The 25,712-nt window shown below is 41.6% G+C and overlaps 1 protein-coding gene across 8 annotated transcripts in view; it reads right to left on the reverse strand.

Moving 5' to 3' along the window:
- Nucleotides 1-893: 893 nt before the first annotated feature.
- Nucleotides 894-25,712, reverse strand: part of LOC126210336 (speckle-type POZ protein-like) — a 103,083-nt gene continuing 78,264 nt past the window's right edge. For all 8 annotated transcript variants that reach the window (XM_049939548.1, XM_049939550.1, XM_049939547.1 and 5 more), the window contains 2 exons: nucleotides 23,975-24,081; nucleotides 894-1,208 (listed from right to left, as the gene is read on the reverse strand). In XM_049939548.1, coding sequence (XP_049795505.1) covers nucleotides 24,012-24,081 — 70 coding nt within the window. In that variant the 3' untranslated portion in view covers nucleotides 894-1,208; nucleotides 23,975-24,011. The remainder of the gene's footprint in view (nucleotides 1,209-23,974; nucleotides 24,082-25,712) is intronic.

Here is a 25,712-nt window from a genome sequence, read left to right on the forward strand (position 1 = left end):
TACTGGCTTGCCATCTGGTATCTTCATATTCACTTAGCTATGTTTCTTTTCTCCTAAATTTCCTGTAATTTTCCTACTGGTGACACCCATCCTTTTCTACAGTCATTCGTGCTTCTACAACTTCACATTCTCCTCTAACCATTCTTGGCAATTTTGCATTTACCATTCTTGCATTTTCCGTCATTTAATTTTTTTTTAGATATTTGTACTCCCTTTTGCCTATGTTATGCCCATAAATGTTGCATTACACGTATGTAAACAAATTGACAGGTTTCCCACTAACATTGTAATTAATAATCATCTCATTTTGCTTTGTTATGGACTTTATCTTGCATTTACACAGTCAAGGCATGGAAATTTTTCATCCTCCTACATTCGATTACAACCATTAATGACTAAACTTTTCCTCGATTATAACAATCAAAAAATTTTCAAGTCATTCAAATTTTAGTGAAGATGCTCCATACGATACTGCGCTGAACACATTTTGCAGCCAGTATTCCTATTCACATTGACTTATCTGAAAAATTATGCGTGGAAAATGCAAGCTGTGTTTTACAGTCACAGTAAATTCAATGCAGTGTGTAAGATGGGAAGGTTATCCAGTTATTTTACAAATAAGTGAAAGAACAAAGTTACCAATTTGATGAAACAACTTCATCCTTCAAATTAAGTAAAACAACTGTAGCACAGGCAGAATCTAGTTCTACACTTTGATATTTATTTGTTTGTTTATTACAAAACTAAAGTGTTTCTACTTGCAAATGAGCACATAAAAGTTGAAATGAAAGTAATTAAGTGTTTCACATTCTCACGTAAAAACTTTGAAAGAAAAAAAAAAAAAATCAAGAAAGAAGTAATGCTTCAACATAAATTGCAAACACATTTGAAGATCACAGTATCGAAATAGTTTTTAATATCAATAAACAATACATTTATTCATACAATGTATGAAGTTACTAATGAGGAAACACATACATTTAAATACTTGAAGGAATTATATAACTTTTAGGCATATCAAAATTTGGTAACCTAACTACACTACAGTAATAAGTTGTGAATCAATTTCACAAGATACAGGGTATTACAAAGAAATAATAATAATAATCACGTTATACTGCCCTCCAAACTTCAAGCGGACTTCTCATCTTGGATCCTTGTCTGTCACCCATTACATGCATAGCAGCACAGGAACCCGTCACAGAACACTGGGGACATAAAAGAAATTTATTTCTGACTGTGCAACACTGCTAAATAAAGTACTAATACGGCTATTGGGTTAGCCTCACCCAAAAATTGCTTGCAGCTACACGTTAACTACCCTGTCCTCAAAACGAAGGCTGGTTTGAACATTTTAGTGCTTTGCAATGAGGTAACAAAAGAATGGGATAACTCCTAATACCGTGTCAGGCCTCCTTTTCCCTGGCATAGTACAGCAACTCAACATGGCACAGATTCAACAAGTCGTTGAAGTCCCCTGCCAAAATATTGAGCCACGCTGCCTCCATAACCGTTCCTAATTATGAAAGTGTTGTCGGTACAGGTTTTTGTGCACCTCTCAATTATGTCTCGTAAATGTTTGATGGGATCTGGGCGGCCAAACCATTCGCTCGAATTGTACAGAATGTTCTTTAAACCAATTGCAAACAACTGTGGCCCGGTGACATTGGCATTGCCATTCATAACAATTCCATCGTTGTCTGGGAACATGGTCTCCAAGTAGCTGAACATAACCATTTACAATCATGGTTGGTTCAATGGGACCAGAGGATCCACTCCATTCCATGTGAACACAGTCCACACCATCATGGAGCCACCACCAGCTTGCACAATATCTTGACAACAACTTGGGTTCACGGTTTCATGGGATCTGTGCCACACTCAAACCTTATCATCAGCTGTTACAAACTGAAATCAGGACTCATCTGACCACGCCACAGTTTGCCACTTGTCTGGAATCCAACTGATATGGTTACAAGCCCAGGAGAAATGCTGCATGCGATTTCATGCTGTTAGCAAAGGGAATCGTTTCGGTCACCTGCTACCATACCCCAGTAACACCAGATTTCGCCGCACTGTCTTAATGGATAAATTCATTGTACTTCCCATACTGATTTCTGCGGTTATTTCACACAGTGTCGTTTGTCTGTCTCCACTGACAGCACTATGCAAATGCAGCTGTACTCGGTCATTAAGTGAAGGCTATCGGCCACTGCGTTGTCCGTGACAAGAGATAATACAGGGTGTTTCAAAAATGACCGGTATATTTGAAACAGCAATAAAAACTAAACTAGCAGCGATAGAAATACACCGTTTGTTGCAATATGCTTGGGACAACAGTACATTTTCAGGCAGACAAACTTTCGAAATTACAGTAGTTACAATTTTCAACAACAGATGGCGCTGCGGTCTGGGAAACTCTATAGTACGATATTTTCCACATATCCACCATGCGTAGCAATAATATGGCGTAGTCTCTGAATGAAATTACCCGAAACCTTTGACAACGTGTTTGGCGGAATGGCTTCACATGCAGATGAGATGTACTGCTTCAGCTGTTCAATTGTTTCTGGATTCTGGCGGTACACCTGGTCTTTCAAGTGTCCCCACAGAAAGAAGTCACAGGGGTTCATGTCTGGCGAATAGGGAGGCCAATCCACGCCGCCTCCTGTATGTTTCGGATAGCCCAAAGCAATCACACGATCATCGAAATATTCATTCAGGAAATTAAAGACGTCGGCCGTGCGATGTGGCCGGGCACCATCTTGCATAAACCACGAGGTGTTCGCAGTGTCGTCTAAGGCAGTTTGTACCGCCACAAATTCACGAAGGATGTCCAGATAGTGTGATGCAGTAATCGTTTCGGATCTGAAAAATGGGCCAATGATTCCTTTGAAAGAAATGGCGGCCCAGACCAGTACTTTTTGAGGATGCAGGGACGATGGGACTGCAACATGGGGCTTTTCGGTTCCCCATATGCGCCAGTTCTGTTTATTGACGAAGCCGTCCAGGTAAAAATAAGCTTCGTCAGTAAAACAAATGCTGCCCACATGCATATCGCCGTCATCAATCCTGTGCACTATATCGTTAGCGAATGTCTCTCGTGCAGCAATGGTAGCGGCGCTGAGGGGTTGCCGCGTTTGAATTTTGTATGAATAGAGGTGTAAACTCTGGCGCATGAGACGATACGTGGACGTTGGCGTCATTTGGACCGCAGCTGCAACACGGCGAACGGAAACCCGAGGCCGCTGTTGGATCACCTGCTGCACTAGCTGCGCGTTGCCCTCTGTGGTTGCCGTACGCGGTCGCCCTACCTTTCCAGCACGTTCATCCGTCACGTTCCCAGTCCGTTGAAATTTTTCAAACAGATCCTTTATTGTATCGCTTTTCGGTCCTTTGGTTACATTAAACCTCCGTTGAAAACTTCGTCTTGTTGCAACAACACTGTGTTCTAGGCGGTGGAATTCCAACACCAGAAAAATCCTCTGTTCTAAGGAATAAACCATGTTGTCTACAGCACACTTGCACGTTGTGAACAGCACACGCTTACAGCAGAAAGACAACGTACAGAATGGCGCACCCACAGACAGCGTTGTCTTCTATATCTTTCACATCACTTGCAGCGCCATCTGTTGTTGAAACTTGTAACTACTGTAATTTCGAAAGTTTGTCCGCCTGAAAATGTACTGTTGTCCCAAGCATATTGCAACAAACGGTGTATTTCTATCGCTGCTCGTTTAGTTTTTATTGCCGTTTCAAATATACCGGTCATTTTTGAAACACCCTGTACCTGGAATTTGGTACTCTCGGAACAACCTTAACACTGGATCTGTGAATACTGCATTTCTTCACTATTTCCAAAATGTAATATCCCTCCATCTACCATTCGATGTTCAAGTCTGTTAATTCCTGTTGTGCGACTACAATTACGTCGGAAACCTTTTCATACGAATCACCTGATTACAAATGACAGTTCCGCCAATGCACTACCGCTTTATACCTTGTGCACATGACACCACCACCACCACCACCACCTGTATGTGCGTGTATTGCTATCTTATGACTTTTGTCACATCAATGTAACAGGCGAGGTGCTACTGAAGGTTACCACCTACAATACAACTGATGAACTCAGATAGTTATAGGGGGACCCACAGTTACTACAGCTCCAAACCACGGTGCACAATTTGGCATTATTCGCACAGACCCAGCACTGCCAGATCTGAAATATGTGGTAAGTAACAGAAAAAAACGGTGTGAAAGTCTTCTGATCACATTGCCAGCAGACATTAAGGAAGAAACGGGGCATATCAAATATTCAAAATCAAAATAAGAATACATTGTGTAAGCGCACAGACTTCAAAGGTCACAGATAAAGGTTTTCTGGCTATAGAGCTATGTCATGTTGTAAAGAGTAATTATCACAGACATTTCCCCTGTGGTTGCAGTGCCCTTCCTCTGGTTCTACTGGTCATTTGCAACAAAAATAAGTCGCCAAAATATCTGCCGTTATAGAAAATTCTATTTTTAACATACTCTAATTAAAATTGTAAACTGTGTCACTGATAAGAAAGTATCAGTATGCTTATTCTAAACCTACGTCATTTATTAACAGTGACAAGTGGTCTTTGCTTAGTATCTAAGCCAGTCATCTGTGATATTACTATTTTTAGTCATCCTTGTCGGCATCATCTAGGATGATAGATTCAGATTCACCTAATCAGTGGGAGTCAACAAAGCAGCACTGAAATTTTAACAGCCAGTGTCACAAATAGTGCAGGTGACCTCTGTATACAAGGATGATAAAAGAATGGACCCACAAAATTACAGACCAATATTCTTAAATTCGGTTTACTGCAGAGTCCTTGAACATATTCTCAGTTCGAATATAATAAATTTTCTTGAGATCAAGAAGCTTATGTTCACAAATCAGCATGGTTTTAGAAAGCATTGCTTGTGCAAAACTCAGATTGCCCTTTTCTCAGTATTGCACTGTGGATGAAGGGCGGACATGCGAGTAGTTTGGACTTCTTTAGTAATAGAACCCAGTATGTTGTCCTCGATGGAGAGAGTTCATCAGAGACTAGGGTATTGTATGGAGTGCCTCACGGAAGTTGATGTTACCTATATACATAAAGTGGTACATGGGCAGAAATCTGCAGTTGTTTGCTGATAAGTCAGTGGTATACGGTAAGGTGTCAAAGTTGGGTGACTGAAGGAAGGTACAAGATGCCTTGGAAAATTTATAGTTTGTGTGATGAATGGCAGCTAGCTCTAAATGTGGGAAAATGTGAGTTAATGTGGACAAGTAGGAAAAAGAAACGCATAGTGTTCAGATACAGCATTAGTAGTATCCTGCTTGACACACTCACATCCTTCAAATATCTGAGCGTAATGTTGCAAAAAAAAATATGAAATGGAACGAGCATGTGAGGACTATGGTAGGGAAGGTAAATGGGTGACTTTGGTTTACTGGGAGACTTTTAGGAAAGTGTAGTTGATCTGTAAGGGAGACCACCAACGCTGGTGCAACTATTCGTGAATAATGCTCGAGTACCACGTCAGGTTGAAGGAAGAAATCGAAGCAATTTAGAGGCGGGCAGCTACATTTGTTCCCAGTGGGTTCGAACAACACACAAGTGTTATGGAGGTGCTTCGGGAACTCTACTGTGAATCCCTGGAGGGAAGGCAATGTTCTTTTCGAAGAGCACTATTGAGAAAATTTAGGGAATTGGCATTTGAAGCTGACTGCTGAAACATCCTACTGCATCCAACATACACTGTGCATAAAGACCACAAAGATAAGTTACAAGAAATTAGGGCTCATACAGAGGCATGCAGGCAGCTATTTCTCCCTTGCTCTATTTGCGAGTGGAACAGAAAATAAAACAACTAGTAGAGAAACAGTGTACCCTCCATCACACACCATATGGTGGCTTGTGGAGTATTATGTAGATGTAGATTTCAGCTGTTTCTTCTGTATATGTTGCAATATCTGAGGTTGCGGTCATGGCAGGACCTGTGTAAACAGCTGCTTTTTCAAATACATAGCCGATTGTGCACCTATACCAATACAAGAATGTGACAATATTTTCCTTTTCTCCTTGCTTCCAAACCCATCATCTGCCCACTGCTGTCTCACTGGCTGTGTGGAACCAACAGCTGAGGCAATCTCTTTCATTCCCATCATACCATCACGTGTTGACAACACTGCTGCACAAAACATGTAAGTACACTGATTTTCCCATCTATACTTTCACCATTTCCTGCAGAAATGTGCACTACTGTTGAATATTTGTCCAACTGTAAAGTCAATCTAATTCCGACTTTAAATGAAATACAATTTGAATTAAATACAACTTCGCTTCCGCCATTTGCCGATAGGTGGCGACAATGGTAAGTAGCGATTGAAAGAAACAGATCGCAGACATCAGGCAGTTAGCTTGGACCTCGGTCAACATAACCTCATTCAAACATTAGTCGATTTGTGTTTGCATCATAAAGTTGTTCTTGATTGAAAATGTCAGTTTACGAGCCTAATTCTCGTCATTTGTGGTAGGTGTTACTGTTTTGTTTTTCAATATGAAGAAAACAGCGGCTGAGTCTGATCGAATGCTCTCAAGCACGTATGGTAAGGATGCTATTAGTGATAGAATGTGTTGTGAGTGGTTTCAACGCTTCAAGAACGATGATTCTAATGGCATAGTGGTGGAAGAGCTAATGTTTTCGAAGATGCAGAATTGGAGACATTGCTGAGTGAAGACTCGCGTCAAACTTGAGAAGAATTGGCACGATTAGTGGAAGTGCAACAGCAAGCCATTTCAAAACGTCACAAGGCTATGGGCATGATTCAGAAAGAAGGAACTTGGGTCCCGTGTGAGCTGAAACCAAGAGACATTGAACGTTTGTGTGTTTGCGAACAGTTGCTTCAGAGGCAATAACTGGGGATGAAAAATGGGTTCATTACGATAACCCTAAACACAAAAAATCATGGGGATATCCCAGCCATGCTTCCACACCAACGGCCAAACTGAATATTCATGGCTCCAAGATCATGCTCTGCATTTGGTGGGACCAGCTTGGTGTCATGTACTACGAGGTGTTAAAACCAACAATCACAGGTGTTCATTATCGAACACAATTAATGCGTTTGAGCAGAACATTAAAAGAGAAACGGCCAGAATACAGCGAGAGGCACGATAAAGTGATTTTGCGACATGACAACACTGAACCCCACGTTACAAAAGAGGCCCCACGTTGCAAAAGTGGTCAAAACATACTTGGAAATGTTAAAATGGGAAGTCCTACCCCACCTGCCGTATTCTACAGACATTGCTCCCTCTGACTATTACCTGTTTAGATCAATGGTGCATGGCCTTGCTAACCAACAGTTACAATCTCACGAAGAAGTCACAAATTGGATCGATTTGTGGATCGCTTCAAAAGATGAACAATTTTTTCGACACAATATTTGTACACTGCCCGAAAGATGGGAGAAAGCAGTGGCCAGCGATGGAAAATACTTTGAATGATACATGTGTAACCAATTTGTTTCATTAAAGCCTCAAATGTTGGGGAAAAAACGGCAGAAGCAAAGTTGTACACCTTGTAAATAAATAAATAAATCCTTGTGAAATTAAGAATTAAATGTATTAATAATAGCTCATTAAAACTAAGGTTGGTCAAATTAGACACTGCCTGTGAATGCACTAGTGACAGTAGCGTGAATACTAGCACCAGCAATTTTGTGACACCACAATGCCTTTCCCGAATCCTTCAAAATCTATCTTGATGTGACCTCATTTGCCACAGTCCATGTGTAAATATAAAATAACCCCTACACTAATCTATTATACGAATTAAAAACATAGACCTCAGGAGTAGTGGTTTAATCTCGGAATGTAAAATGATACGATATTTTCTGAACAACTAATTTAGGAAAAAACATGTTAAAATATGTGCCTTTGTCAATCTGTCATAACAAATTGAACAAGAGACACCTAAAACTCTTAATAACAACATTACGGAAAGGATAGATTGCTACTCACCATATAGTGGAGATGCTGAGTTGCAAACAGGCGCAACAAAAGGACTGTCCAACAATTGAGCTTTTGGTCAAAAGTTAGTCTTTGAATTAGACAACACGCACACACACACACACACACACACACACACACACTGGAAGAAGCAATCTGGATTGGTGGGTATTATATCTTACTTTTGATACAACCACAGAAGGAGATTTTACTCATCGCCACCCTCAACTGTTTATAGTGTGGTGGGGGAAGCGCTGTGAAAGGAAAACACTAAAACACTTGTAATGATTAGTGACAAGAACACACACATTTATTAACGTATATTAAACTTTCTAGAAATCGGCTCAGGCAGCAAATACTGAAGTTTGACTACTATCCCAGAAGCTAAGGCTGGATGGTAAACAGTTCTTGTCCCACTAGAATGATCACTGAAGATGGGCTGGTGTGGACTCGCTAGAAGCAGACAATGCGCCGTGAGGTACAAAGTAGAAAAGGGTCTTCTCAGTAGTAGAGCTAACTTTGAACTATCCGTTCTGCTTTGACGCTGGCGCGTATCACTTGTCTAGTGGCACCACTGCTGTGACTTCTTGGTATGGCAATCATTGGGTGGTTTGTCGACCTATTGATGCCTGTGGTGCTGCCTTGTGGGGTGTGCTGTGCTTATGACACCACACTCTTCCTCCCGTACTGCCTAGCTGTGGTTGTATATGGTTGCGGTGCGATCCAATCCGATGGAGAGGGGGAGGCCGGGGTGCACGTGCAGCAGATCGGCCAGGGACCGGAACTGAAGCTGTCAACAGGCACCCGTCTGTGTCCCAACATTCGCCTGAACGCTCACGGATATGCCTGGCAACCTGCAGGGAGGCCGTACGCCTACATCCAGGGCCAGAGTCTCACTGGAGGAACCCCCCCCCCCCTCCCAGTCAGAGGGGGAAGCAAGAGGGCACAAAGGCATCGCCCATAGCGACATGGGCTTCTGTGATAATGGCATCGGGGATGAGAACGGGTCCACCTCCATGGGAAATGCTTTGCGCTGAGATGCCATCTGGTCCACAGTGGGCATCTGCGACACTGGCTCCGGGCTTCCAGAGTCTCAGGGGTGAAGCTGGTTCTGGATTCTTTTAAGCAGCAACCCGGTACAGGAAGATAACAAGAACATCTTGTGTCCGAGGACATACAAAATGTTCCTCTGTTGCCATTGCTGTCAGGCCAGAAGATCCTGAAGAGTACTGCCTCCTGGCTCTGAAAATGAGAATCATTGTACTGACCAGTACTTCTCGTGGTGGGTGCAGCAGATGAAGCAGTGCGATGCCAGTGGCCGTGCAGGAGTTCGGTCAGGGAATGTTCGTCTCAAGGCAGTGCATGGTAGGTGGACAGCAAAAGTCCCAAGGCCTGCTCCCATGAGTGAGTTCCATGGTTTACTCATCTGTGCCTTGAATGTTTGCACAAAACGTTCAGCTTCACCATTTGATTGCAGGTGGAATTGCACTGTGGTCATATCTTCGATGCTGTTAGTCATATAAATGTGTTCAAATTCCTATGTGGTAAACTGTGATCCATTATCACACACTAACACTACTAGCAAGCCTTTGATGCGGAAAAAAAAAAAAAAAAAAAAAAAATTGAAGTAAGTGTTCTGATAGTACTCGCAGCCACAGAATTCACCAGAACCACAAAGAGAAAATGATTGAAGGCATCCACTACAATAAGCCACTGCATGTTGCAGCAAAATCAATGTGGGTGGTTTTCCACAGACTATTTGGGCGTGCCAGTCAGAAAAGCATTGAGGTGGTGCAACCTGTTGCTCCATAAAAGCGGCGCAGCATGATGTCAGATCTTCAATCTAGACATCCATCCCTGAGCACGAACAATGGCGTCGAGGAAGCTGATTTGTCCTCACAATGCCCCAGTGTCCCTGACACAACAACCTTAAAACATCCTGCTGAAGGGCCTGGTAACAGTAAAACACCAGGCAGTACTGACAAGGCTCGATGGTGACTGAAGTACCAATGTAGTTCCAGCCGAACAACGCCTTTCGTTCTTCTTGGCCAACTTATGTGCATGTAATTCAGCACAGTGCTTAAATCTGCACCCACAGTTGTCTCCTGTGCTATTGCTATGCAATGACAGCCCATGGCAAAGAAGCGGATATATCATCTATCTGACAACAAGATACTTCGGAGGAGTTGAACTGATCATCTCTGTCGACTGGTAACCTTGGTAGCATATCAGAATTTGAATGTTGATCTGTAGGGCAGTACAAGATTTCATAGTTGTAGCCTGACAACAATAGAGCCCATCGTTGCAATTTCTGCACCATGTGTGGTGGAACAGGCTTGCTTGGGTGGAAGAGTGAAGAGAGCGGCTTACGATCTGTGACCAAGTAAAATGTCCTTCCATGGTGATTACACCATGAATCATCACTAATGCTTCTTTTTCTACCCAACTGTAATTTTCCCAAGTCTTAGAAGCTTGGAGGCAAATGCTATCGGATGAGCTGTTGATCTGACATGATGCAACAGAACGGTGCCTATGCCAATAGAAGAACCATCAACTGCTAACACTGCTGGTTTAACCATATCAAAATATACGAGGCACGTGTTACTAAGCGTTTGATCAAAAGGCAAATGACATTCTTTGGTCCATGCAAATTACGGTGTAACATGTGAAACGGAGCTGCAATCTGAGAGGCATGAGGAATGAATTTGTAGTAATAGTAGTAGCAGTAGTACAGTTTGTGCAACACTGCTCACTGTTCCTTTAGATTTTAGGGAGCCAGCAAATCTTTGACAGCTTGCAAATGAGTCTGGATGGGCTGAATACCTTGCACATTACTGACATGTTCCTGATATTCTATATCCGCCTGGAAAAAAGAGCACTTGTCTTTGTGACACTTGAGGCCTGTTATTACAGCACTTGAAAAAGGCACTCGAGATTGGCTAAATGTTCTTCTGCAGAATGTCCAAACACAATGTTATCCAGGTAATTTGAGCAAGAAGGCAGCTTGGCAGTCACTTGTTCTAAAAAGCATTGAAAAATCGCTGGTGCTGACGCACTACTGAAGGGCAGGTGTTAAAATTCAAATAACCCAAGATGAATGTTAATAACCAAAAAGTTCTTTGAAAAGTTATCCAAAGGCAATCGGGGGTAAGCATCCACCCAGCCTCTCTTGAAAAAGTAATGATGCTCTTCTAATCTGTCCAGCAGATCCTCTGGGCGAGGCAAAAGGTAAGTGTGTATCACTGTCTGAGAGTTCACAATTGACTTAGAATCAGCACACAGTTGAAGACTTCCTGAAGGTTTGGGAACGATGACTAATGGGGAAGACCACTGACTTGCACTGATTTCGATGAAACCATCAGCTTGCCATTGTAGTAATTGTTCAGCGACCTGTTCCCTAGTGACAATGGGCACTTTCCTAGCTCAACAAAGCTTTGGTTGGGCACTTTCTCCGAGTGACGCATTAGCCGAATCATTGTTTGCACAACTAAGACGGTCACTAAAAAGTTTTTCACACACAGCTTGAAGCTTGTCTGTCAGCACATCTATTGAAATTTGCAAAACTCATTTGCGGATTGACAGTCTAAAAATGTCAAAAGAATCTCAGCCAAAAATATTCTGTGAAGATTCGGCACAAATCGGTGTGAATACAACTGTTTTTGTTACACCTAGGAAAGTAGCTGGCCTACTGAAAATTCCAAAAAGTGCAATTTCCTGTCCATTCTAAGCTGACAACACATATATAGCTGGATTTCGTATTAGTGAACATAATTGTTCAGAAGTGTAACTGAAGTGCAAGTGTCCATTTGCAATTTAACATCTTCCTCATCTATTGTCATTTTTTATCTACTGTCACAGTAACACACATCTTGTCCCGACTACATTCTACATCTAAGAGAACGATCACTTCCTGCCTGTTGCAATGAGTTACTACAATTTGTGAGGGTGAAGTTGACAAAGATTTAGTAGTGGGCCTGTGTTTGCTTTGGCATGACTTGTTTGGCATATGAAAATCGTCTGACTGGCATTTGCTAAGTTTTGTACTTGGGTGACCTTTCACAGCATCTACTACAGCCACTGGGTGCACTGTTCCGTGGTTGGCTGTGTTGTTACATGAATGATCTGGACTTGTTTAGTGGCATGTTGCTTGGGAATTTGCTGTCCACACAGCTTTTTCATGCACACTGACTGAACATAACTGTGTTGCAAAAATAACTAACAGCATAGTGACTTGGGCACTGAGAACACTTAAAGCACTTTGACCAAGACTTTGTTGTTTTATGTCTACTGGCGTTCTGCTGATGCAGCGTGGCACTGTTTGCCTACGTACGTGACATGACATGCTGCATCACATTTGTCAGGTGGGCATGGAACTGTTTACGTTCTACAGTACTACTCACATTGTCACTATACAATTCCTTAATATCTGACATTTGCATCTCACACTTAGCTAAATCATAAGAGTCCTGAGCGTCAATTAACTGTAACAATGTATATAAAGAAGGATCAGCTGTTTCAAAATAGCAGCACAAATATTTTGAGTTATAGCATCACACAGCATGACATGACTGTATCATTGTTCACAACGACAAAAAAACTGGCAATGCCTACTTAAACCTTGTAATTCAGTGATCCACTGTTTATGAGTTTGACCTGCTGCCCACTGAAGGCGGAAAAACTTGAACCCCGCAGCAGCCACGAGTGTTTGCTCATCAAAGTAAGTGGTTAACTTGCTAACTGAAGTATCAAATTTACTGTTCTGGTTCTCTGCAGGAAACAATTTCACTATGAGCCTGCAAACATCCGTACCCCACACCTTGCAATTTTTGTGCCTCCAATTCATCAACTGAGCTAAGTATTCTGACCAGTTCTCATGCTGTTTGTTGAAATTGCGAAATAGTGGAATGGCTCATGGAGGCTGTGGCTGATGTGCTGCTTGTAGATTCTGCTGCTGTTGTTGTTGTGTTAGTCGTATAATGGCTTGCAGCAACTGCTGGATTTTTTTACTCTGTAACTGAGTAACACACGTTAGGGAACAATCCTGTAACAAAGAAGCCATGCCTGTAAGGACTTTGGATTGGATGCTGCACACAAAATAACACACTTGTCTCAGCAGTAGTGTCCATCCCGGGGTCAAAATTACACACACTAATATACTAATATAAAAAGAAATAGCAAGAAATAAATAATGTGTAACAAGGGTGGGTGGATGTGCAGAAACAAAAATTAATCCTGTAACTTGCGCAGATCCTTTCCCTCCTTGTGGCCAGCTGTTGTATCATACATTGGGTAGAAGTACAGGAGATTTGACATGTCACCACCCTCAGCTATTTATAGTGGGCTGAGGAGAACACTGAGAGAAGAATGAGGAGAACACTGATAATGATTAGGGACAAGAACACACACATTTACTAACGCATACTCTTCTTTGTGCGAATTGTCTTGGGCAGCAGACCCTGTGGTTCAATTACCATTTCAGAAGCTAAGGCTGGATAGTAAACAGCTTTTGTCCCAAGAGAATTTTCAATGAAGACAGGGTGGTGTGGACTGGCTAGAAGCAGACGATGTGGTGCGAAGCGAACAAGTAGAAGGTGGTCTTCTTGGTAGTAGAGCTGAATTGGAAGAACCAGCTCTGCTGTGGCGCTAGCACATATCCCTTCTCTGTCAGCGCCACAGCCTCGACTTCTTGGTGCGGCAATAGCTGGGCTAGTATCTGGAGTGGGTTGTCGACCTATTAATGCCTGTGGTGCTGCCTGGTGGTGTGCTTACGACACCACAGATGGGATAAGGAGGAGGCTGGGGCATGGAGGACGACGGATTGCAGGATAGGGGAGGGTGGTAGTAAAGTGATGTTTGTGGAAGCATACAGGAAACGAGTTGGAGAGAGGGTAGGGCAGTTAGATGGGGAGGGGGAGGGGGGTGGCAGCAGAAAAGGAGAGAAGTGAAATGACTGTGGATGCATAGGTGGAATGGGAAGTTTTGCAGTGCTGGAGAGGGAACAGGGAAGGGGAAAGGGAAAGATGGGTGAAGAACGATGACTAACAGAGGTTGACGACAGGAGGATTACAAGAACGTATTGCAGGGAGAGTTCACACCTGCACAATTTAGAAAAGCTGGTGTTGACAGGGAGGGTCCAGATGGCAAAGGATGTGAAGCAGTCATTGTAATGAAGAACATTGCGTTGGGAAGTGTGCTCAGCAAATGGGTGATCCAGCTGTTTCTTAGTCACAGTTTGTCATGCGGACAAACAGCTTGTTGGTTGTCATGCCCACATAGAATGCAGCACAGAAGTTGCAGCATAAATTGTAGATCACAATACAGGTTTCACAGGTAGCCCTGCCTTTGATGGGATAGGTGATGTATGAGACCGGTTTTACATCTATGTCTATTGCAGGGATATGAACCATAAGGCAAGGAGCTGAGAGCAGGGGCAGTGGAGAGATGGACGAGGATGTTGTGAAGGGTAGGTGGGCAGCAGAATACCATGGTGGATAGGACATTCCTCGCTTCAGGGCACAACAAGACATAGTCCAAGTCCTGGCAGAGAATGTGATTCAGTTGGTCCAGTCCTAGGTGGTACTGGACTATGAGAGGAATGTTTCTCTGTAGCCAGATGCTGGGACTTTGGGACATGGGGGTGCCTGGAGGAATAAGGCATGGGAGATCTGTTTCAGTACACGGTTGGCAGAGTAATTGAGGTCTGCGAAGGCCTCAGCAAGACCTTTGCTGTTTGTGCCTATTTGCAACTCAAGCTATCTGCTATTAGTGAGTAGCAATCTATCTTACTCATAACTGGCTTTTCCAGTATCTGACTCTGCCGAACGGATTTTCTTCCATCCCTTAACCTAGTGCTGTTTTCCTTTGTTCTTTCTCTTCTTTCGCGTGTTTCACTTGTCACTTTCCAAGCTGCACTGTGCACTCTTTCTTACAAGCTACACTATACCAACCATCACACCCACGCACAACACTCAGCCACAAGACCGTGGTGATTGTTGGTGTAATATCTCATGTTCCACAATACTCCCGTAGATATCATTAATCCTAGACCTTCAAATTGATCACTCTCGCAGTTTTTCACGCGTTACTTTGGTATCTCCCTGTGCCACACGGACTTTTACTTGATCCTACAAAGCCCTTTACACTCCCACTCCTTCTCTCTTATTCCAGTTCGTGCACACTAACCTCACCTGCTGTCCCCCGTCTTCATACATACTGCCTACAAACCAGCAACCAATATTAAAATAGTTTTATTAAATTTTCTTTGATCTAATTGTGTTTTCATGTCATTTTCAGTTAGTTTTCACCTTTCATTATCTATCTACTTCCTCAGGTTTCATCTTGTATCCCCATATTTCATCCATTCAGTCCTTTTCTTGAATTTTCCTATGTATTTTGGTGCATTTTTGCGAATTTTTTCACACATATTTCTACATTTTTTACATATTTTTATACGGTTTTATCCTCCACAATGGATCCTTGCTCCTTCCATCTGTACCAATACAGGAAAGTTTTACTCACCCCTAGCCAGAACACAGTTACACATATTGTTCCTGTGTTGTTGCTTGGCTCATGGAATCCCCCCAAATGGCCTTACCATCAAATTACCCGTCTATGGCCGCAGCCCCTCCTTCCACAATAACCTCTATCTGATCAGATTCTGCCAGTCCTTAACCCTCACCAATGTAGTCCTACAAGACCCATCGATTGGGCCCAAACTCTGCAATACCTTCTCTCTCCATACATAAAATTCTCTTGCTATGCAATCCCAGATTCCTGGATCCCATCTCACACATTGAAACTCTCACTCTCCAGGAACTAGACCAGCACGCACAATGTCACCTCAAAAAACTATCCGACCTGTTCACCACATACTGCTGCCTTTGACTATTACAACATGACAACCTCCAAACCTCCCCACATAGACAATATATCCTGCCTTTTAGACCTGCTACATTTACCCAACCCTCGAAAACTCCTTCCCACCACCATACAAAATTCAGAACCTAAACAGATCCAAAAGATGGTCATGAACCTTTCCTTCAAAAATCTTAGCTCCGCACAAGTATCATTCCTCTCCAAAGGTCTCACATTTTGCTCCACTCTCAAATTCATTCATGCAGGACTTGGTAAAGACCTTTTTTCCTTCTCCTAGTCCCTACAGTGCAAATCATTTTTTGCCACAAACCCTACCAATCAGATTCAACAAAAGACCAATGTTGAACCCTACTTCACTCAGTTCGCTCCCTCATCCTACCGTGATCCATCCCCACTGCACCCAATTCACCCCGTTAACTTTCCAGAATTTGTTAACCTTGCACCTGCCTCACCATCATTCCCCAAATCCCTCAACATGCAAGCTATCCTCACATCCACAGAAAGAACTGCAATCTACCACCTAAAATCTGATCCTGACCTTAATAATCCTACCTGTTGACAAATGTTCTACCACTGCTGTTTCGAACAACAAGAATTACGTGGCAGGAGGACTCTGCCAGCTGTCAGATTCGTTCACCTACAACCCATGCCACAGGGACCTCATTCCAGAAATCCAGCTGGATCTCCGGTCTCTCTTCTCCATTCCTTAGGCTCATCCCATACTCTCCCGAGAATCAAGCTCACTCTCGCCACCAAGACCACTCTGCACACTCCAAAGTTCTACATGGTTCCAGTCCATGAACCTAACCACCCAGGACGCCCCACTGTGGTCGGTTACTGTGCCCCTACTGGGAGAATCTCTGCTCTTGTAGACCAATACCTTCAGCATATTACCCACAACCTACCCTCCTATACGAAAGATCCCAACAATTTCCTTCACCGACTCTCCGTAGTTCCTGACCCTTTACCACATGGTGCCTTGCTTGTCACTATTGATGCCACCTCCCTTTACACAAACATCCCTAATGTTCATGGCATTGCCACTCTTTAACACTACCTTCCCCAATACCCAACAAATTCCAAATATACAACCTCCTTACTGATCACCATGACCAAGTAGATCCTCACCCATAAAATTTATTCTTTGAATCAATGGGCGGCACCATCCTCTGCCAATTTATTAATGGACCATCTAGAGGAATCCTTTCTAACCACAAAGAATTCCAAACCCTTCAACTGGTTCAAATTCATTGATGCCATCTTCATGATCTCGATCGATGGTGAGAACACCCTATTCACATTCCTCCAGAACCTCAACACTTCGTCTCCCATTTGCTTCAACTGGTCCTCCTCAACCCAACAAGCAACCTTTCTCGAAGTTGATCTCCACCTCAAAGATGGCTACATCAGTGCCTCCACCCCTATCAAACCTACCAACCATCAACAATACCTACACTTCAACAGTTGCCACCCACCCCGTACCAAGAAGACCCTTCCATACACCCTACCCACCTCCTGGCCGTCACATAAATAGTGACAAGTAGTCCCTCTAGAAATATACGGAAAGTCTCAATGAGGGCTTCACAGATCATAATTACCCTCCCAACCATGAACAGACACAGATCTCCTGTGTCTTATCTCTCCAGTCAGCACCCACCTCCCAATTCCCACCATCCAGCCACAGAGCAGCATTCCCCTTGTGACTCAGAACCACACAGGACTGGAGCTACTGAATCACATTCTCCACCAGTTTCGACTACCTCTCGCCATGCCCTGTTGGCATGACAACCAACAAGTTGTCTGTCCGCATGAATGGCCACCGATAAACTGTAGCCAAAAAACAGCTGGACCACCCAGTTGCTGAGCACCCTGCCCAACAAAACTTTCTTCATTTTAATGACTGCTTCACAGCCTGTGCCATTTAGATCCTTTCCATCAACACCAGCTTTTCTGAATTTAAAACCATAATTTTATTAATGAGTTTATTTTCAAATTTATTTACATTCTCATAACCCTTATGGCTTCTATCTTCGTTAGTCATAATCCTGCACCCACCTATCCCCTTCCAAGTTCACACTCCTATTCCACCTGTCTTCTTATCTCCCTTTCTGTTTCCCCCTTCTAACCACCTGACTGTACCTAGAAGCCCCACCTTCCCTCCATCTTGTTCGTGTATGCTCCCGCAAACATCACTTTCCCGTCCCCAAACCCTACCATGCTATACCTCCACCTCCCTGCCCCAGCCTCTCCTCCTTACTTGTTGGCAGTCTCTTTGTTGTGCCTTTCTGCAAATCATCATCTTCATTATATGGTGAGCAGCAATCTATCCTTTTCAAAATATTATCATTATTCTATCCTGGATTTTCCATTGCTGGAAACTCATAATCTGACAACATAAGAATTCTATGATCAAAACAACACAACAAAGCACAGCCTGAAGAGAGACCTGATATTTACAAATAAGATATTTAGAGGGGAAAAAATCTGAATTCTACAATGAAACTTAATGTGCCAGAGGACAGATTTCTACGAATATAATGTTCCTGAGAACAGATTTCTACTCTCCAAATTGAGGAAATACTGGTCAAGAGGACTGACGTCTAGGAAAGATAATACTGCTGCATACTGAGATTAAGTCAGTTTTTGGCTGCAATGTTTGGAGAGGACAGTAGCTTGTGATAATGGTTTTGTGTGTGTTTTATTAGCTCTGGGATACTCCATCCAAAACTTAAGCTATTCTCTACCTATTCCATCTACCTCTCTGCTATTCCGTGTTTCTTCTTTTTGGAAAACAAAGTTTTGTTCTCAACATAATATTTTATTTATGACTAGATCTGGCCAAGAACAGTGCTCTGACTTGCACTTCTTTGAACAATGTGGTTCTTTTGCCACCGTGTGTCAGTGAAGGTCTCAGCAGGGAACACCAGAGACTCCTGGGAGGACAATACCACAGTTTAGTTTTGTAATTACAACTTTGTTAATGAGTTTATTTTCAAACTTTTTGTTTCGTGTCAATGGACTAAATTTACATCTTACCTGAAAGGGTAGGCCTATATTAGGTAATTATAGCTCTACGAGCATGTTATTCACTACAAAAACAGTTACATACAGGCATGAATACTGAGACATTATGCATGAGGTGTGTTAAAAAAGTATCCTGAATTTTCAATTTTTGGAAATAATTTCATTTCTTCATTTGATTTTATGTTATCTCCTTCAAAGTAGTACTCATTAGATATTTTACACTTATGCCAACACTTCTTGCAATCCCGAAGACATTTTTGGAACTGTCTTTGGGATAGCATTTAGCTTTTTCAGGAATATGTTTTTAAACTCAGCTAAGCTTGTAAAATGACAGCTTAAGGGGCTCTTTATTTTTGGGAATAGAACAAAGTCACTGGCGAATATGGATGCTGAAATATCACGAAAGTGTTGTTTTTTGCCAGAAGTTGGTGAACAAGCAATGAAGTGTGAGTAGTGGATTATCATTGTACAAAAGCCATGGACGTTTTCGCCACAAATCCGGGGAATTTTCTCAGATTGATTCCCACAAACAGTGCTGAACTTTTATGTAGTTATTTTAATTGATCGTCTGGCCTTTTGGCAAGAACTGGTGTGATGCACTATGTTGTTAAAATCTAATGCACTTGCTGAGCTTTTTGCTGTCTCGGCAAAGCAGAATTCCTCCACTGGGAAGAAAGTCTTTGTTGCAATGTACGCCCGTGTGTCATCATCTGTTATGACACTTTTCAGTAATTCTGCACCTTTGTTGACTTCATTTAGTGACTTCTGAGCAACTTCAATTCACCACTGTGTTTGCTCGAAACTCAACACCTTTGGCACAAATTCTGCTGTTGGATGTTTCACACCTAAAACATCTGAAAAGATTTCACGGCATAAGCCAACTGATATATGCCAACATTATCAGCAACTTTCTGACTGTGATTCGGAGATTGTGCACAACCTTTTCTTTCACTTTTTTCAGATTTTTATCAGGTGTTGATGTGCTGGGGTGTCGAGAACTTTCATCATCTTCAACTCCTTCAGGGCTATCTTGGAAATGCTTACATCACTCAAACCCTCGTTTTACTCATAGCACACTCATTAAAAGCAATATTCAACATACCTTAAACTTTGTTACATTTTATTCCATTTTTAAAGCAAAATTTAATGCAAAGTCTGATTTGTTTTTAAAACAAATCAATGAGAACCACTCATAAGCAAACATATGTAACCTTCTTGAGAACTGACGACACATTACAGATCCAGATCCAGTACGACAACTGGTAAACAGATATGTTTCAGGCAAATTTACCAACGCAACAACAGAACAGTGGGTGAACTGGAATTACCTCAGAGTAGCATTCGTACCCAACATCCTCTATCTGTTGGAGAAATTCCAGTTGTTTCCTTCCCCTCCCATTTTTATCCTCTTCGCCTTCATCTAGTAACCAGGAAATTATTCCCTGATGTCTTAACGTGTGTCCTATCATCTTGCCCCATTCCAATCAGTGTTTTCCACATATTCCTTATCAGAAATCCTGTGGAGAATTTCATCGTTTCTTCTTTCTTAATTTTTAGAATACTTTTGTAATGTTGCACTTCACTTCTACTGTTTTCTTTCTTGGTTTTCATGCAGTCCATGATTGGCTACCACATAATGCTGCGTTTCTGGCATAAATTCTATGAAATTAATTGCTCCAATATACAGCTTATGTTTGAAACTACTAAACTTTTTAGTGGGGAACACCCTCTTAGCCTGCAGTTGTTGACATCTTAGGCTCTGCATTCCTTGCTACTTCCATCTTTTATTTTTTTGCTTACAAGGTTCCAGAATTTGTTCAATTAATCTTATATGTTTTCTCCAACATTTATGTTAAGTTTGTTGCTAATCTCATTTCTGCTACTCATCAGTACGTCTTCCATTTATTTACTTTCAATCCATTTTGTATGCTCAAACAATGGAAAATCCAGGCTGGAACGTAACAATATTAGAGGAGGTAAGTTGCTACTCACCATATAGCCAAGATGCTGAGTTGCAATATGCACAACAAAAAGATTCACACAATTATAGTTTTTGGCCATTAACACACACTCACAAATGCAACTTGCACACACGTCTGCAGTCTCAGACAACTGAAACCACAATGTGTATGTGTGTGTGTGTGTGTGTGTGTGTGTGTGTGTGTGTATTGCTGACAAAGGCCTTAATGGCCGAAAGCTACAATTGTGTTAATCTTTTTGTTGTGCCTATCGCGACTCAGCATCTCCGCTATATGGTGAGTAGCAACTTTCTTTCTCTAATATTGTTACATTTTCTATGCTCATTAGACTGATCATTCCATTTAAAATATACCATAACTCTCTTCTTCACTTTCACAGAATAATGATGTCATTAGGAAATCGTATCATTAACCCTTTAACTGCTCTGGACATGTTTGCACGCGTCACCAGTCCTACCTGGTACTCTGAACGTGTCTACGCGTAGACATGTTCAGAGTACCAGGTAGAAGGACTGGTGACGCGCGTAAAAACGTTCGGAGCACACAGGGACAAGTACAAAGGCGCACGTGTTAACACATCCAGAGCAGTTAAAGGGTTAATCGAGTCATGCTGTGTTTTAATCCAACTCCAGATTTTTTTAAGTTTCTGTCATTGCTTTTTCAGTGTTCAGTTAAAAGAAAGCTTGCTGCACCATGAGCTACTTGTGAAAATATTTAATTGATGGACTGGTATTCTGGCATATACTGCATAATCAGTGGCACATATTGTGTACGTTGTATCAAATGAAGTACAAAATATTTGATAAGATTAAAACTGATATAGAGCTCTATGGTACACAGGCTATTATGCGTACATGTTACAACTGTGGAGCACTAGATGGCCACTTTTCTTGGTCGTATTGGACATGATCGAGTGACTGTAATTACAAATTGGTAATTATTGAAATTAAATTTTGTAACAATTGTAACAACATTAGTATGTGTGTTACTGTTGGGTGTATCAACATGGAATGTCCAAAATTCTACAAGGAATGGTTTAAGAACAAAGTGGTTGTAAAATGGTCCTACCTGCCCAGGACCAAAGACAGTTGCCATGCCTCATCAATGACAATCTGGTTCAAACACGACTGGAATTGCTGCTGCCAGTGAATGTAGGTCTATCTCAACTAGTTTCAAAGTGTAAAATGCAAAGGCACGCAATGGACATATGGAATCCAGTACTTCACAAAAAGCCGTTGTTCACAGCAGCAAATAAAGCTGCACGTCTTCAGTGGTCTGAACACCACCAAAATTGAAGAGTAGCAGACTTGAGGCACATTTTGTGGTCTGCGTGTCACAATTTTGCTTCTCTTCTACCAACGCCCGCCAATGAGTGCACTGACAGCTCAATGAGGCATTAAGCCCACAGTGTATGGAGGTTGTAGTATCAGCCAAAGATAGTTCCGTCATATTTTGGGAGTGATTTTCGCACCAGAACTGGGCTCACTTATTCAGCTTCAGCTTACTGTGGACACGAGCCTGGATTTCCATCTGAACATTCTCAGTAGCCATTTGTTGCTCTTTCTTCATAATATGTATGCCGTAGACACCCTCTTCTTTCAAATCTATGACAGCCATGTCCGCAGGACTGCATGTATACGTTCCCAGTTTGTGAACACTCTGGCAACAGATTGCAGCCCGACTGACCTGCTACATCACTCGATCTCAATCCCACAGAAAATGTCTATTTCGAACAGTGGGTGAAACATCCCTGCAATCTCTACGAGATCTGCTTAGTGAGCAGCTTCAGTTGTATATGCCGTACCTGCAAGTTGTACTTTTTCTCACTGAACGATTGTCCTTATCGAGGCTAGAAGGAATGTTACATGATATTAGAATGATATCTGCTGAAAGTAGACAATTGTTTTGTTCCATCCTCCTCACCCTTCTCCTTCACACCCTTCTGGGCTTCGTGTATCAGACAGCCTGTTCCAGTAAAAAATATGTGAAGACCACATAATATATTTTTCGACTGTATTAGGGTGCACAGCTGCAACAATATTCCTTAATTCAGTGTTTCTCAGCCTTTCAGTATACGAGACCCCATTTTTCATCCTCCACCTTTTCCTAATATGACAATATATAATGTATTTTGACACTAAAGCTGCAAAGTTAAAAACCTGATCCGCTACACTGACAAAACCAAAATCAATGGCCCTGTACAGTAATCTGTCTTTCATGTAGAATCCGAAGGTATCTCAACAGCCAAAGTAGTAGCCATTATAGACTTCAGGATAACTGGCAAAAATCAAAAGATAATTTAGTAATAAATCGGTCTTTGAAGTTTGGACAGGGGTGGACTGATGAGTTCTCTACACTGAATGTCAAAGCATTCTGTACACCATTATCTTTTTCAACATCCTACCTTTGCAAAACCAGATTTTTTTGCACTGTCTGCTTTGATGACAAAATATAGATCTTAGCTAAACATAGAAAAATAGTCAAGAGTGAGTATTTCTAACATTAACCCCACTTCTGGTCTGGTCTGCAAGCCAGGCGAAAGGGTGTCACTAATAATTACAAGACTTGTTTAATTATTAAATATATTGCGCACCATTTGTACAGTCCTATCTATTAAGTGCATTATACCAGCATAAATGGTAATTTAAATTTACTATTATGTCAGAATGTATTCTGCTTCTCTTTTCTTTAAGTAAATCAATAATTTTTTGAATATTTTTAGTAAGCTTGTGCCTCTCCTCCCCCCCCCTTCCCCCCCATTTAGTGTCGTCGTTCCACCACCTAGTGGGAACATCCCATAGGTTGAGAATTGCGATCTTAATTCAAATATATAAATGAAATTCTGAAAGGAAATGAGATGGAGTGGGGGGAAGCAGACTGAAATATGTAATCCTTGACACTACTATCTACCATACATCTGTTCTCATGCAAACTTGAGTACCAAATCGTTCTACCAATTGCCAAACATAACTGTACAGAATGTTAAATCAGTTTTATTGGTGAATGTCTGTACAGCTTGTTAACAGATTACAGATATGATCTGTGGAGTGCTCTACTAACCAAAACTTAGGTGCCGCATCAAGTTTCATGTTGCATACTAATTCCAGTGTATGCCGTCCAATGGTTTTTCAATTACATTCTTCTTTGCAGAGTCATCATCGGATTTACTGTAACATTAAGAAACATAGTTCATAAATGCCTGTAAATCTCCTCTGCTAATGCAAATTCTGTGACAACAATGTGCTCATATATACCACTCAACAAACCAGTTCTGACATTAACAATAATACTGAAATGTTCTAAGGGAGTGAGCATTCCAGAAACAAGGTATTTAAAATTAAATTATTCCATGGCACAACACTTAAGAAGTAGGATCAGAGTATCCCGACAAGGGAAAAAAAGAGACAATGGTCAGTAATGAGCCCGATTCCAGCTTGACTGCTTGGGAGTATACATGAATGTATGCTTTGAGAGTGAACAATATTTTCCATGGTTTTATCAGTAATATTTCTGATTAATGGTAGTGGACTGATTTTAAACTCCTGTACTGTAGTAGTATGTAAATGAACAAATGTGACAAATTTCGCATTAGCTGGAAGTGGGATAATATAAAAAGTTTTCTCCACTTTTAGTCAATGTTTCTTTAGGTTATGTTCTGTTTATCTCAAGTATTCCTTTTGGGCTTCGTGGAGCACCAAGTGAAGTTGAGCTATGCCTAACATCCCAAGTGCAACAAACACGTCTCGTCACTGTACGCTGCTCCAAGTAATATACTCGACCTGAACATATGACTGACAATATTGTCAACTACACTGATATTTTTGTAATGACATAATCACACCCCATCCCCATGAACCATGGGGAGGCTTGCATGCATCAGCAATACAGATGTTCGTACCGTAAGCTGTTGAGAGTTTCAGAGGGTGGTACAAAAAGTACCCTCAACCACACACCATTAGGTGGCTTGTGAAGTCTGATATGGACCTAGATGTAGATGTAGGGAGCATTAGGGAATGATTGACGACAACAATAGGGGAAAGGGATACAGTAGAAGGAGAATAGGTAGCTCTGAGAGATGAAGTAGTAAAGTCAAAAGAGGATCAAGTAGGTAACAAGACTAGGGCCTAATAGAAATCCTTGGGTAACACAAGAGATATTGAATTTCATTGATGAGAGGAGACAATTTAAAAATGCAGTAAGTGAAGCATGTGAAAGGGAATACAAACATCTAAAAAATGAGATTGGCAGGAAGTGCAAAATGGCTGAGCAGGAACATCTACAAGACAAATCTAAGAATTTAGAAGCATATATCACTAGGGGAAAGATAGATACCGCCTACGAGAAAATTAAAGAGATCTTTGGAGGAAAGAGAATCACCTAAATGAATATCAAGAGTTCAGAGGGAAACCAGTCCTAAGCATGTTGAAAGGAGGAAAGAGTATATAGAGGATCTATACAAGAGAGATGAACTTGCGAACAATATTATAGAAATGGAAGAGCACATAGATGAGGTTGAGATGGAAGATTTGATACTGCATGAAGAATTTGACAGAGCACTGAAAGACCTAAGTCGAAAAAAGACCCTGCAAGTCAATGACATTCCATCAGAACAACTGATAGCCTTGGGAGAGCCAACCAAGACAAAACTCTTCCATCTGATGAGCAAGATGCATGAGATCGGAAAAATACTATCATACTTCAAGAAGAATACAATAATTCCAGTTGCAAAGAAAACAGGCTTTGACAGGTGTGACTATTACAGAACTATCAGTTTAATAAGTACGATTGCAAAATACTA

The sequence above is a fragment of the Schistocerca nitens genome, chromosome 10 (genome assembly GCF_023898315.1).
Source record: "Schistocerca nitens isolate TAMUIC-IGC-003100 chromosome 10, iqSchNite1.1, whole genome shotgun sequence".
Lineage (NCBI taxonomy): Eukaryota > Metazoa > Arthropoda > Insecta > Orthoptera > Acrididae > Schistocerca > Schistocerca nitens.